General features: G+C 42.4%; 1 protein-coding gene across 2 annotated transcripts in view; it reads right to left on the bottom strand.

Annotated features, from left to right (window-relative positions):
• LOC116979241 (plastin-3-like) overlaps window positions 1–15,626 on the bottom strand; it is a 77,587-nt gene that overhangs the window by 23,057 nt on the left and 38,904 nt on the right. For both annotated transcript variants that reach the window (XM_033030834.1, XM_033030835.1), the window contains exons 2-4: window positions 15,348–15,458; window positions 10,899–11,062; window positions 1,585–1,714 (exon numbers count right to left, since the gene is read on the bottom strand). In XM_033030834.1, coding sequence (XP_032886725.1) covers window positions 1,585–1,714; window positions 10,899–11,062; window positions 15,348–15,414 — 361 coding nt within the window. In that variant the 5' untranslated portion in view covers window positions 15,415–15,458. The remainder of the gene's footprint in view (window positions 1–1,584; window positions 1,715–10,898; window positions 11,063–15,347; window positions 15,459–15,626) is intronic.

Raw genomic sequence — 15,626 nt, 5'->3', positions numbered from 1 at the left:
AGTCATCAGACGGGTGCATTTGCCCCATAAGATCCACCCTGGCTCTGGGGAACAATCGTATTTGTTCCATTCTTCATCCTCCTCTCCTTATTCCCCTGCAATCTATTCTCCCTCACACATCCAACCCATTCTCCCTCAAACACTTGATTTTGCCATTAACCTAGACAAAGAGGTAACTTACATCAGCCAATTAACCCACTCGGAAATCTTGGGAATGTGAGAGGAAACTGGAGCATAGAGAGAAGGTAGAACTCTGCACGGAGGGCACCCAAGGTCAGAATCACAATCTGGCCCCTGGTGTTGAGCAGCATTGCACTACCAAACATTTCGGATTCACAAGAAAAATAAAATTGAGATTTTAAACATTTATTATCAAGCAGAGGATGAAGGAAGAACTTAGTGTTGATACTTACGGAGGCAAGAGATATACATAATGAGGGAAACTCTTTGACATACAATTATTTCTTCACACACAATCCAACAAAATGTGGCTAATCTGCTTCCATCCCAGCGTCAACCATATTGCAACAATTAGCTATCCTCGAGTATGAACCCAAAGGGTACCCCTGCTGACAGCCCACAATTCGTATAAACATCAGGTTCACTCCTGCAGGGGTGGCGGCGCTGCCTTAGCAGCTGCGGCTCGCCTGCAGTCTGTCTGTTTTTTCTTTTTTTTTTTGTTCTTTTTGTCCTGTTTTAGTTAATTCTGTTTTATTAGGTTGTGTATGTGTGTGGGTGGGTGGGCGAAAAAACATGTTTTTGGTCTCTTCCTTCGGGGGGGGGTATGCAACTTTTCTTGTCATATTTTCCGTCTTCGTCTCCGTCTGCGCCAAGGACTAATGGCGGAGCTGGCGGCCTCGGGGCTGTGGCGGCGTTCCGGCGGCAGCGGCGACCCAACCCGGCCTCGGAGCTGTGGCGGCGTTCCGGCGGCGACCCGACATCGGAGGCTCGGCCACGGGCCCAGTGGACGACATCGTCGGGAGCTCGCAGGTCACAGGTTGGTGACCTGTTTTTCCGGAGCTCCCGCAACAACAGCTGCGTCCGCTGGACTGGAGGGCCGTAGCTTAGGCAGCTTCAACCGCCCCGGGCCGCGGAGTTTGAACCTGCATGTTCGCGGCGCTTGGATTCAGCCGCGAGACTGACATTACTTACCATTGCCCGGCGGGGTCACAACATCCGAAGCCTGGATCGCCTCGACGCAGAGGGAGAACAAGGAAGGAAGAGACAAAAAAATTAAGATTTTTGCCTTCCATCACAGTGAGGAGGTGCCTGGTGAACTCACTGTGGTGGATGTTAAATTTGTGTTTATTGTGTGTTTTTGTCATTTTAATTATATGTATGACTGCAAGGCAACGAAATTTCGTTCAGACCGAAAGGTCTGAATGACAAAAATAATTTAAAAATTCAAAATTCAATTCAGATTCACAGCCCTCAAGATCTGGTTGGCAGCCCAATCTGAATGACTTAGCTTCAAACACACTCTCTCTCTCTCAAATAAACATCTGAAAGTTACCTTGAAGTATTTTAATTCATTTTCAAGATTGTGAGACTTCAGAAAACAAGTAGCAGCATTGAATGGGGTACCTGAATAAGAATGTTGAGTTCCTTCACTTGACTGAAGCGAGGTACCGCCAATAGCACAGATGCCTTCTCTCCTGTTGATTGCCATTCTGAACGTTTTTGCAACATGACTACTTTTCAGATTTTGAACAATCTGTGAAAATGGGAACATTTGAGTTTAAATGGATAAAATGAGGCACAGCATTGATCGTGGCTAGCAAAGGATCCATGTACAGTGCCCTCCATAATGTTTGTGACAAAGACCCATCATTTCTTTATTTGCCTCTGTACTCCACAATTTGAGATTTGTAATAGAAAAAAAGAAATCACATGTAGTTAAAGTGCATATTGTCAGATTTTCATAAAGGCCATGTTTATACATTTTGGTTTCACCATGTAGAAATTACAGCTGTGTTTATATATAGTCCCCCCATTTCAGGTCACCATAATGTTTGGGACACAGCAATGTCATGTAAATGAAAGTAGTCTTGTTTAGTATTTTGTTGCATATCCTTTGCATGCAATGACTGCATGTAGTCTGCGATTCATGGACATCACCAGTTGCTGGGTGTCTTCTCTGGTGATGCTGTGCCAGGCCTGTATTACAGCCATCTTTAGCTTATGCTTGTTTTGGGTGCTAGTACCCCTTCAGTTCTCTCTTCAGCATATAAAAGGCATGCTAAATTGGGTTCAGATCAGGTGATTGACTTGGCCACTCAAGAAATGACAATTTTGTAGCTTTGAAAAACTCCGTTGTTGCTTTAGCAGTATGTTTGGGATCATTGTCTTGCTGTAGAATGAACCGCCGGCCAATTAATTTTGAGGCATTTGTTTGAACATAGGTTGTGTCTATACACTTCAGAATTCATTATGCTACTACCATCAGCAGTTGTATCATCAATGAAGATTAGTGAGCCAGTACCTTCAGCAACCATACATGCCAGGCCTTAACACCCCCACCACCGTGTTTCACAGGTGAGCTGGTATGCTTTGGATCTTGGGCAGTTCTTTCTCTCCTCCATACTTTGCTCTTGCCATCACTCTGATAAGTTAATCTCCGTCTCATCTGTCCACAAGACCTTTTACCAGAACTGTGGTTGCTCTTTTAAGTACTTCTTGGCAAACTGTAACCTGGCCATCCTATTTTTTGCGGCTAACCAGTGGTTTGCATCTTGCAGTGTAGCCTCCGTATTTCTGTTCATGAAGTCTTCTGTGGACAGTGGTCATTGACAAATCCACACCCGACTCCTGAAGAGTGTTTCTGATCTGTCGGACATGTTTGGGGATTTTTCTTTATTATAGATTCTTCTGTCATCAGCTGTGGAGGTCTTCTTGGCCTGCCAGTCCCTTTGTGATTAGTAAGCTCACCAGTGCTCTCTTTCTTCTTAATGATGTTCCAAAAAGTTGATTTTGGCAATCCTAAGGTTTTGCTGATTTATTCTTGTTTCTCAGTCTCATAATGGCCTCTTTGACTTTCATTGGCACAACTTAGGTCCTCATATTGATAAACAGCAATAAAAGTTTCCAACGGTGATGGAAAGACTGGAGGAAAGACCAGGTGCTGAGAGCTCTTATAGCTGCAGTCAAGAGGCAATTAAACACACCTGAGCAATTTGAACTCCTGTGAAGCCATATGTCCCAATCATTATGGTGCCCTGAAATGGGGAGACTATGTATAAATACAGCTGTAATTTCTACATGGTGAAACCAAAATGTATAAAAATGGCCTTCATTAAAATCTGACAATGTGCACTTTAACCACATGTGATTTTCTTCTATTACAAATCTCAAATTGTGGAGTCCAGAGGCAAATAAATAAATGATGGGACTTTGTCTCAAACATTATGGAGGGTACTGTAAATTGTTTCCTTATGGCATAAGTATAATTGTGCAGTGGTGTTCCATTTAACATGCTAGTTCATAATCCGCGTACCTGCGTGTCAGCATAGTTCCATCCTGCTCAGCTCATTTTAGTTCAAATGATAACAAATATATTTAATGCCTGTAATTTTAAATACATTTGCTTGGTGACAAATTTCTACTGATATTTTCTACATTCTCCTAGACAATTAAAGATTATATCTATCAATATCTCACTGTCAGTTTTAATGGTTGGAAAGAAATACACTTTAAGAACCAAATTCCTCTCAAAAGTGTTTTGATTTGATAATCCAATTGTGATAATAAACCTCTAACAGACACACGTAACAACACAAAACACTGGAGACTTGATTGGAATTACTTTATCCTAATATAACACTGAAATGGATGCAAAACTAGTAATACATCTGAACTTTGACAAAATGAACACGATGGATTGGCATCTATGTATTGCCAACTCAGGCATCTGTGTGTTCCTGTTCTGATGTATCAACAGAAGCAGTGGTGCACGATAAACAGCCTGTGTTTACACAAGGGATTTGATGAAGTTAGTTTTGTGGCCAAAATGAAAAGGCAAGCTGTACTGTTGTGCAACATCACCACATTAATTTAATGGCATTACCTTCAATGGTAGTCACGTCCTTAATTTATCTGTTATAATCAAAAAAAATTATAAATCACACGATACAGAAATATAAAATGTATGTGCAAATATAATAGAATATTTAAAATGTTTTATCAAAACTAAGAATGTTAAGTGGAACAGCAGGGAAGGGGAGAATCTGAGTTTCTAATCTCAGTTGGTTTACGTGGAAATAAGATTGTTCTTTGATGGTCACAATCCCAATCACAGGATACTATAATAATAATAATAATAATAATAAATTTTATATTTAATGGGCGCCTTTCATACAAAATCTCAAGGACACCTTACATAGTAAACATATAATCGGAATATAACAATAAGGACATCACAGAGACACAAATTAAAAACAGGATTCAATCCAAAAACAGAAAATCAAAAACACAGTGTGAAGAGGGAGCAGCGGCAACCAATTCGTGCCAGCGTCCACTCTCTCTTCACGGCAGCCATCTTGGACACAGACCTACAAGACTACAAATAGACAAAAAAAATCATCCCCCCACAGTGGATAGCACTGTGGAGGAAGGCACAATGTCCAGTCCCCACCCCATGTTCACCCCAAAGTCAGGCCTATTGAGGCCACCGCAATTGCCTCTACGGAGGCCCGATGTCCCTGGCCGTTCTCACCGGGTGGTCTTGCCCCGGCGTCGGGAGAGTCCTCTCGGCGGCTGGGCTACCTGGAACGGCCGCTTCTTGGTTGGAGCCCGCGGCTGCCGAAGCCGACAAGGCCGCGCCGGTTTGGAGCTCCCAGGCTCCCGATGTTAAAGTCGGCGCCCGCCTCTCCACAGCCCGGAGTTGTTGCTCTCGGCGGTCCAGCTCGCCAGAGCTCCAGCGCGTCGCTCCAGCGCGGCGACCCAGGCAAGGCATCGCCCGCTCCGCTCCGCTCCAGCGCTCCAGTGCTGTGCCGCCACCGAGGCCGAGGTGCTGGGCGGTTCCCGCCAGGAAACGGCGCTCCAAGCCCGCAGGTAGGCCACGAGGACGTGTCGACTATAACATTCGTAGAAACACCGTGATGGATTGGGAAATGAATAAGTGTATAGCTGCAGCCAATTCCACCAATGAATTACACTTCTTACCACCAATTATACTTCCTACATGATATCCACCACCTTGTCCCATCTGTCGGCGTTTGAGATTTTAGACACATGGGGACTCTTGTACTTCTGATATTTTTCCAATAGTGTATATTAATGGCATCACTCTCCTCTCTCAGACCCAATCTTTACATCTCCTGATTAGTTTAGTTATACTGTGTGGAAACAGACCCTTCAGCCCACAGAGTTCATGCCGACCAGCGATCACCCGTACAGTAATTCTATCCTACACACTAGGGACAATTGACATCATCCAATTAATCTACAAACCTGCACGCTTTGGGATGTGGGAAGAAATCTGAGCACCCAGAGAAAGCACACCCAGTCAGAAAGAATGTGCAAACTCCACACGGACAGCACCCGTGGTCAGGATCGAACCCGGGTCTCAGGCGCTGTGAGGCAGCAACTCTACCGCCGTGCGACTGTACACAATTAGTTACCTATATTGGCCTCCCCTTTTCAAGCTGGTGAACTGCTTTTGCACTTAACCTTTACTGTGAAATTCTGCAAATATCTGGATTACTAGTCATCCCATTGGTAAAACTATTAAACAATAACCTGGATTTGTGACATCAAATGTTTCTGGATGCTGCATCATCCTTGCAAGAACATGCACAGTAAAGCAAAAAATCACCACCTTCCATTCTATTTGGTCCACAAGGGATATGACCAGGTTATATTGTTTGCCAACTTCAATGTATGTTGACAGATATACAATGCTCTCAGATGGCAGATATTAGAGGTTTTGTTTTATTCAAGCAGTTTTTTGGATCTAACCGTCACAGATTGTACAGTCCCTGCTCATTCTACAATCATTTGTGATAATCGTAACTCTGCCCTCTCAAGTTAGTTTCCTCTAAGGTTTCTCAGGAAGAAAATTCATGGTTTTCTGTATCTCCCGAGTATGGTTTCATCACATAGTCCAGCTTCACAAGTGTATAAGCTTTAGACCCAAGGATCTTGAATAAGAATATTAATATACAGAATGTACACATTTTGCTATTCTTTGGCCAATTTACTGATAGCTTGATTCCACAAAGAACAGTTTGAAAGTGCCCAAGCTCATTTTCCCTCCAATCAAGAGTCTAGCCACTGCATCAATGTAGACTGAAAGAAACTTGGCTTCAAGATGTGAACTGGCAGGGCGGTCTCATGATGCCGCCTGGTTCTTTTCCCAAGCAGTATCAAAAGGAAGTGACAACATTTCCTTCATTTGTAAGTTATTGACATTGGAATATGATCCAGGATGTGTGGGGAATGAATGATAAACGTTTTTCTGTTATGCAATTGTTAATTGTATGTACAACTAACACAACTTGCAGACAGATGAAAAACTATATTGGTATCTTGATGTTCTCTGCTTTAATTTGAGACCTTTCTAATCAGGTTTAATGATGGTTACTGTAGCCTCTGTTTTTTTTTATAAACTACTTTTAAAATGAATCTTGGCTGACCATTTCCCCTCGCCATTATTGAGGGGAGCTTTTAACACTGGGTAAAGGGCAACAGACATCACTGCTGTAGGGGGCTAATCCCGAGCTTCCATATAGTCTTGGTTACATATTTGAAAAGTGATAAGGAATCATACCAAAATCTAAATTTGGATTGCGTACAATATATTTGACGACCAGTTAAGAGGCAATTAAAATGTTAATGAGAAACTGGTCAAACCCATCTTCCTCTGAAGGCTCCAACTTACTTATTAGTACTGCCCAATTTGGATTGAAGTGCAGCATATTAAAGAAATTTTACAAAACATTTGACAGCAAATGAAAGGAAGGGACAATCAGTTGGACAATTGTCATAGATGCTTTTGAATCATCTTATCTTTTAAATTCCTGACAGAACAAGTCTCCTCATCTTGAGCAATGAGCCAAATCCCAATACTGACAACATCTCCTATGTGAATCCACAGTCCACAAATTCACAAGAGTGCAAGTGTATATTAAAAAGTCTCATATTTTTGAGTTGATTGCAAAGGATAATGGATTAAATTATATTTCACTCAAATGGCTGGTGGCTTTCCAGATATAGGACATTTGCTGCAGTGAATTGAAGGCATCTTTTAGCATCTAGTGCAGCAACAATAGTCAAACTTTTGTGCAAAGTATGGATGACTGATCTTCAAACTTCTCCCTATATCTGAACATGGAATATTTATATCCTCACAATCAAAATATGAAGTTGAATGGCTTAGTCAACACGAGCCAGAATACATTTCAAGCACAATGCAAGAACTGTAAGAATATTGTAATTACAAAATTCTTCTATTTAGCCTTGGTGAAGTTGAAAGGGCACTGATCTTATTTTTGGCTAATCCTCAAATCAGCAGGAAATGATGGTTTGTCCATTTTGTCAGACTTCGGAATGTTTCTTGAATGAACTGGAAACCAAGGTGGCTCTCTATTAAATACCAAATTTGGCAATGAAATAAACCAGACCATAATGGCCAGCTTTAACTGGCTTGTTCACTGTGGAAGCACAATACATACAAACAGGCCTGCACCACCAAGAATTCCAGGTGCGGATCTCGGCTTTGAAAGTACCATGAACGTCGTGACATCGGCCACAACTTAAATTTGCTCAGACTTCCTTACAAAGTTACAAGTTATTTCACACAAAATTCTTATTTAGCAGTTTCAAAATCTATTGAAACCATTAAATTCTTGTCTCCCCATAGACTTTGTCCAACTCAGTGCCACCACTTTTGGTCATTCATGTTGGATGTTTTGTATATTTTAATGAAATTTGAGTTGAGTTGACTTGAGTTTATTCTCACGTGTACAGTGAAAAGCTTTTGTTGCTTGCTAACCAGTCAGCAGAAGGACAATACAGGATTACAATTGAGCCATCCACCGTGTACAGAGGAAATGTTGCTGTCAGAGTAGAGATTTAAGAATAGAGTCAGAGTGATACAGTGCGGAACCAGGCCCTTCGGCCCAACTTTCCCACTCCGGCCAACTCTGGTCCTCGATTCCCCTACTCTGGGGAAGAGACTGAGCAATTGTAACGTGTGATTGCAGATCTACTTCTGTGGCTAGCACACAAAGAGTCGCCTGGGTTGGGCACCATCTTGCCATGGGGCATCCTATCCCATGTGCTTCAGTTGATATATTAAGTGATGCGCAGGGAACAAAAAAGAGTGAGCATCCACTCTTCTGCACAAGCATCACTGGAATACCTCAGGAAGCTTTTTCTCCATGCAAATTTCAGAATGCTTCGGGACAATAGATGCAGGAGCAGGCCATTCGGCCATTCGAGCCAGCACCGCCATTCAATGTAATCATGACTGATCATCCACAATCAGTACCCCGTTCCTGCATTCTCCCCATATCCCCTGACTCCGCTATCTTTAAGAGCTCTAACTCACTCTTGAAAGCATCCAGAGAATTGGCCTCCACTGCCTTCTGAGGCAGAGAATTCCACAGACTCACAACTCTCTGGGTGACAACGTTTTTCCTCATCTCCGTTCTAAATGGCCTACCCCTTATTATTAAACTGTGGCCCCTGGTTCTGGACTCCCCCAACATCGGGAACATGTTTCCTGCCTCTAGCGTGTCCAATCCCTTAATAATCTTATATGTTTCAATACGATCCCCTCTCATCCTTCTAAATTCCAGTGTATACAAGCCCAGTCACTCCATTCTTTCAACATATGACAGTCCCGCCATCTCGGGAAAATAGATCACAGTTGACTGAAGCATGCACTGGGAGACTGCAGACAATTTTCAATCAGTGGTCTTAATGAAACTGCTGAAGATTACCATCAAGATAAAGTATTTGAATGAAGACCATAGGTGGATTGGGGCTGTACATGCTGAAACAGACCACAGCAAATGAAAATAAAATGCTGGAGTAGCTCAGGCAGCATCTCTGGAGATCACGGATAGGTGATGTTTCAGGTCAAACTTCCTCAGGCTGGACAACAACAAATCCTTTTGATCTTCCCCTCCTCTAATTTTGTGGATTCTGATATTGCAAGAACAAGATGAAAGGTTTTGACTACTTGTTTCTCTCATCAGATGCTGCCTGTCCCGCTGACTTCCCCCAGCAGCTCTCCTTTATTTGGCTTCAAATCCTGTGTGGCCCTCATGATCATGAACTTTAATAGTGCAGTCATTCTGTCTTCATGCCACAATCTGCCCCCAGACCAAATTTCTACGTCGTGAGCAATAGTCGGTCATTATGGTTTAAGATGGAGATGCTCGCTTGAGGCAATATTTGAAATGAAGTCCCAAAGCCTGATTTCTAAATAAGATTAATTAGATTCCTAGACACCCTATTGAGACTGATAACAGAGCCTTTTATTATATATGAAAATATTAGAAATAAAAAGATACACTAATCTTAGTGAAGCGAATTAGGTTTAAAATAAGGACATTTCTTCATCTCAGTCACAACTAAACAAAACATTTGATAAGTCACTTGCACAATGCAAGCATTCCAGGAACATGTTGGAGCCAGATATAAAACATGCAAGCAATGCTTAAAATGGAACCACCATCAACCACAAACATGTCAAAACTGCTGAGAAAGATGAAAACAAGTCTTACTTCACAAGAAAATGAAAATAAAACAAAGCTGAATAAATGATAGTGCAGCAGAAAGTTGAAAAAACATTAAAATACCCAAAACACTGGAAAAATAAAATAAAAATCCCTCTTGTTCAGCAATATTCATACATTGAAATTGGCCATTTACACATTCTTTTAAAAAAGTGTAGTACATTTTAAAAGTTAAGCAATAGCAATCTGATAGTCCATAAACTGAAAGAATATAATGCAAAAGAAAGTTGAAGTTCCATAAACTTCCAGGCTTCTTGGGTATTTTCATCTGACTAACAAGTATTACTGTGTAGTGGCCTGGTCGAGGTCAGGATCAAAGGCTTAACTCGCCTCGCAGTTAGTTGGTCAAACGAGCCAACCACATAATAATATTTAGTCTCGTCCTGCGTGATACCTCTCACAGCAAACTGTGCCTCTGCCAGCTGGAACCAGGTTTCGGGTTCTTCGGTCCATAGAGTTGGGAGCTTCAACGCAACGGCGTTATTCTCCATCACGATGCGTGATGAACGACGCGGGGTCACCAGTGTAGTGGCCTGGTCGAGGTCAGGAAAAGACCGGACACCAGGCGGATTCAAAAGAAGCTTTTTAATGGTAGCCGTACGAGAACACACACCCGACACCCTTATCTCCACCCCTCGGGAGTCGTCTGGAAAACCCCGTGGCAGACCAACGCCCCTGTCCCTCAATCGGCGAGGGGGATGATCCAAGGAGTGGCCTACCCCACAGGGACCGCCACAACTGCTTATTTTATGCACGTTTGGCTTCCAGTTTCATCGTAGCAAAGAGGTTTAAATCTCGTTTCTAGCCAATATATCCAAAAGGTGATGTCATATCATATGAAAACTAGTCTGAAGTCATATAACATGAACAAGTCTGAAACAAGGGTCTCGACCCGAAGCGTCTCTACAGAGACGCTACCCGTCTCGTTGAGTTATCCCAGCATTTTGTGTTAATCGCATGAAAACTAACTTGTTTTGAATTACCAAAGATGGGACTCAAGATCGACTTATTTGATTGGTGTCCTGATTGACAGATTAAATTCCATCCAACACAGATGCAGTGCATCACCAGGAAGGGTTGAACAGGGATACCAAGTTCTATTGGGTTATGAAAAGTTCCTGTACAGGATGAACCAACAAACACAAGGGGACTTACAGAAACAAATTCATTGAAGCTGATCCTGCAGTCTTTGTCTTTGTCACCTTCGGTCATTAGTTTCTGAACGATTTCTCTTATTTTGTATCCTGGCAATGAAACATTGGCTTCACGGAGAAGATCATGGAGTTCAGAGTCACAAATGTAGCCATTGCTGTTGAGATCTGGCAAGAAAAACGTTTATTTTAGAAAAATAAATCGCAGAAATGGTAATTTCTGCCAATCAAGAATACTTGATCTACTCAGTTTATTATTTCACATTATTTAATAGATACTGCCCCTTTATGGCTAGTTTGAAGGTTAAATCAACACATGTTGGTTTGCTGTGGTCTTGCATCCTAAAATAGAAAATTATAATTAACTCAGCAATTTTTTCTGTCCAGGATTCACACTGAATCGACAAACCAATTTTTGCTCGGGCAGGATATTCCAGATTAACTTTAAACGCTTTATCTGAAGCTGATGGGCAACAATTTGCATCAGTGCTTTAATCATCGTGAATATAATGAAAATAGTTTCTAAAAAAAAAATCATAGGTACAAATCAAATGCACAAAAACTTGCATCAGAAATCAGACTACACCTCCTATATTTTTAAAAAGGAAGAGAGAAGACGGGGAATTACAGACCAGTTAGTCTAACATCGGTAGTGGGGAAACTGCTAGAGTCAGTTATTAAAGATGGGATAGCAGCACATTTGGAAAGTGGTGAAATCATTGGACAAAGTTAGCATGGATTTACGAAAGGTAAATCACGTCTGACGAATCTTATAGAATTTTTCGAGAATGTAACTAGTAGAGTGGATACGGGAGAACCAGTCGATGTGTTATATGTGAACTTTCAGAAGGCTTTCGACAAGGTCCCACATAAGACATTGGTATACAAACCTAAAGCACATGGTATTGGGGGTTCAGTATTGATGTGGATAGAGAATTGGCTGGCAAACAGGAAGCAAAGAGTAGGAGTAAACGGGCCCTTTTCACAATGGCAGGCAGTAACTAGTGGGGTACCGCAAGGCTCAGTGCTGGGACCCCAGCTATTTACAATATATATTAATGATTTGGACGAGGGAATTGAATGCAACATCTCCAAGTTTGCGGATGACACTAAGCTGGGGGGCAGTGTTAGCTGTGAGGAGGATGTTAGGAGGCTGCAAGGTGACTTGGATAGGCTGGGTGAGTGGGCAAATGTATGGCAGATGCAGTATAATGTGGATAAATGTGAGGTTATCCACTTTGGTGGCAAAAACAGGAAAGCAGACTATTATCTAAATGGTGGCCAATTAGGAAAAGGGGAGATGCAACGAGACCTGGGTGTCATGGTACACCAGTCATTGAAAGTATCCGCAAAGACCGCTCCCTCCGCAACTCCTTCGTCAATTCTTCCCTTCCCTCCCGCACCACCCCCTCCCCGGGCACTTTCCGTTGCAACCGCAAGAAATGCAACACTTGTCCCTTCACCTCCCCCCTCGACTCCATTCAAGGTCCCAAGCAGTCGTTCCAGGTGCGACAAAGGTTCACCTGTATCTCCTCCAACCTCATCTACTGCATCCGCTGCTCTAGATGTCAGCTGATTTACATCGGTGAGACCAAGCGTAGGTTGGGCGATCGTTTCGCCGAACACCTCCGCTCAGTCCGCAATAACCTACCTGACCTCCCGGTGGCTCAGCACTTCAACTCCCCCTCCCATTCCCAATCCGATCTCTCTGTCCTGGGTCTCCTCCATTGCCAGAGTGAGCAACAGCGGAAATTGGAGGAACAGCACCTCATATTCCGTCTGGGGACCTTGCGTCCTTATGGCATTAACATTGAATTCTCCCAATTTGGCTAGCCCTTGCTGTCTCCTCCCCTTCCTTAACCCTCTAGCTGTCTCCTCCCACCCTCCCATCCGCCCGCCCTCCTCTTCCTCCTCCCCTTTTCCTTCTTTCTTTTCCCCCCCCACCCCCATCAGTCTGAAGAAGGGTTTCGGCCCGAAACGTCGCCTATTTCCTTTGCTCCATAGATGCTGCTGCACCCGCTGAGTTTCCCCAGCAATTTTGTGTACCTTCGATATTCCAGCATCTGCAGTTCCCTTTTGAACACATTGAAAGTAGGCATGCAGGTGCAGCAGGCAGTAAAGAAAGCGAATGGTATGTTAGCATTCATAGCAAAAGGATTTGAGTGTAGGAGCAGGGAGATTCTACTGCAGTTGTACAGGGTCTTGGTGAGAGCACACCTGGAGTGTTGCGTACAGTTTTGGTCTCCAAATCTGTGGAAGGACATTATTGTCATAGAGGGAGTGCAGAGAATGTTCACCAGACTGATTCTTGGGATGTCAGGACTTTCATATGAAGAAAGACTGGATAGACTCGGCTTATACTCGCTAGAATTTAGGAGATTGAGGGGGGATCTTATAGAAACTTACAAAATTCTTAGGGGTTGGACAGGCTAGATGCAGGAAGATTGTTCCCGATGTTGGGGAAGTCCAGGACAAGGAGTCACAGCTTAAGGATAAGGGGGAAATCCTTTAAGACCGAGATGAGAAAAACATTTTTCACACAGAGAGTGGTGAATCTCTGGAACTCTCTGCCACAGAGGGTAGTTGAGGCCAGTTCATTGGCTATATTTAAGAGGGAGTTAGATGTGGCCCTTGTGGCTAAAGGGATCAGGGGGTATGGAGAGAAGGCAGGTACAGGATACTGAGTTGGATGATCAGCCATGATCATATTGAATGGCGGTGCAGGCTCGAAGGGCCGAATGGCCTACTCCTGCACCTATTTTCTATGTATCTATGTGTCTATTTGTTGTAAGAAATTATTTATTTAAGTTACTTTAACAGTAACCAACACAATTTCCTTGCCACCTTTAAGCTCATTCTCATTGACAAAACTCAACTTCATATGATTGTTCATAGAAAGTGTGGAGATCAAAGTATTTAATTGAGGAAGCTAAACTCACTAATATGCGCTGTGAGGGGAAAGAATCAAAGGCTCATATATTGCAGCTTAAATTATTTGGTATGTTGGATAATGAACCATTAATTGACTGGCGCAGTTTTTGCTTCTGTCCATTCCGACCAATACAAGTCGCTTTCAACAAATTGTAGTTTCAGCTCTTGTCTTTCAAGGAACCACTTTAAATGGGTACACACAAACTGGAAATTAAATTAATAATCCAAACAAATGCTAATTTTTGCATGTGTGTAGAGCATAAGCATATGCAAAGTGGTGCATACATTATGTGTAACTTACCTTGTACCACTTTTACATCACTATCTCAATGAATGAAAATCAAATTACCCAAGCCTTTATTCCAGGCAGTAGACAAATTTTCAACATGCAAACATAGGGTGGAGTTGGCTGAAGGGGGGGGGGGGTATCAGATGATTTTGACATATGCCACAAGACTGAAAGTCACAGTTGCAATGGAGAATCAAATCAATTAGACAGATTAGTGAACCATGGAACAATTCCCCAAAAGAGGAGAGATCTACAGCAACATTGTTTTATTGAAATTGGATACATTTGGTTTATTCTCAATGGAACATAGGAGGCTGAGGGGTGACCTTGGAGGATTTCAAATTATATGGGACATAGATGGCATATAGTCAGCATCTTCACTCCAGGGCAGGAGAGTGTAAAACTGGAGAGTAAAGAATGGTCCCGACCGAAAATGTCACCGATCCATGTTCTCCAGAGATGTGTAGGAAAGAACTGCAGATGCTATTTTATTTTCTATTCTTTTTAATGACGGTTTTCGATTGCTCTTTAATGCTGTGTAAAGCACTTTGAATTACCTTGTTGATGAAATGAGCTATATAAATAAACTTGCTTGCTCGCTAGTTTAAAATCGAAGATAGACACAAAATGCTGGTGTAACACAGCAGGACAGGCAACGTCTTTGGATAGAAGGAATGGGTGACATTTCGGGTCGAGACCCTTCTTCAGACTCATTCTCCAGAGATGTTGCCTGACCCGCTGAGTTGCTCAAGCACTTGGTGTCTTTTTTTGGCAAACCAGCATCTGCAGTTGCTTGTGTCTACCTAAAACTAGAAAGCGCAGGTTAATGTGAAAAGGAAGAAATTTAAAGAGATGAAAAGGTACGTTTATCCACCCAGAAAGGCGGGGAATATTTGGAACGAGGTGATGGTGGACGCAGATGCTAGAACATTATTTCAAAGGTATTTCAACAAGAACATGGATGGTAAAGCAGAGACAAAGGGAATTCAGACAGGTTGGCATTATTGTCAGCAAGGATAACGTGGGCCATTGAGAGCCTGTGTCGGTGCTATATATTTCTCCAATTCTCTGAAATCCAAGATAAATAAATTGTTTAAAAAGGGCCATCTTCTGATCATGTTTATGGTACCACTTTATCCCAGTGCACGTCACTGGACATTTCTCACTCATTGCTGAGAGTTTCTGGACACCATTTGGTTTTGTATGAATTAGTCAGGAGGCAATAACACTCACCAACTTTAGCAAAAGCTTCTCTGAGCTCTTCCAGCTCATCCTTGGCAATCTGTGTAACGGTGTCCATTTCCTTTCTCACCAGTGCAATCCAGCCAGTTTACTAATTCAAAGCTAAAAAGAAGAAAAAAAGTCCTTTATAAGGGACTGGAATTGGCAGAATTGTTTTTTTTCTTGGCACCTCATGAAATATTATGACGTTTAGGAACTTTCCAACCATCTCTTGCAAGATCAAGTGTGCTCGTCATCACAATAACCAGGAAACTATAAATATGGTGCAAA

Source organism: Amblyraja radiata, chromosome 12 (assembly GCF_010909765.2).
Source record: "Amblyraja radiata isolate CabotCenter1 chromosome 12, sAmbRad1.1.pri, whole genome shotgun sequence".
Taxonomy (NCBI): Eukaryota; Metazoa; Chordata; class Chondrichthyes; order Rajiformes; family Rajidae; genus Amblyraja; species Amblyraja radiata.
Note: the sequence above shows the minus strand (reverse complement) of the source record. Positions and strands in the feature narration are given on the sequence as shown.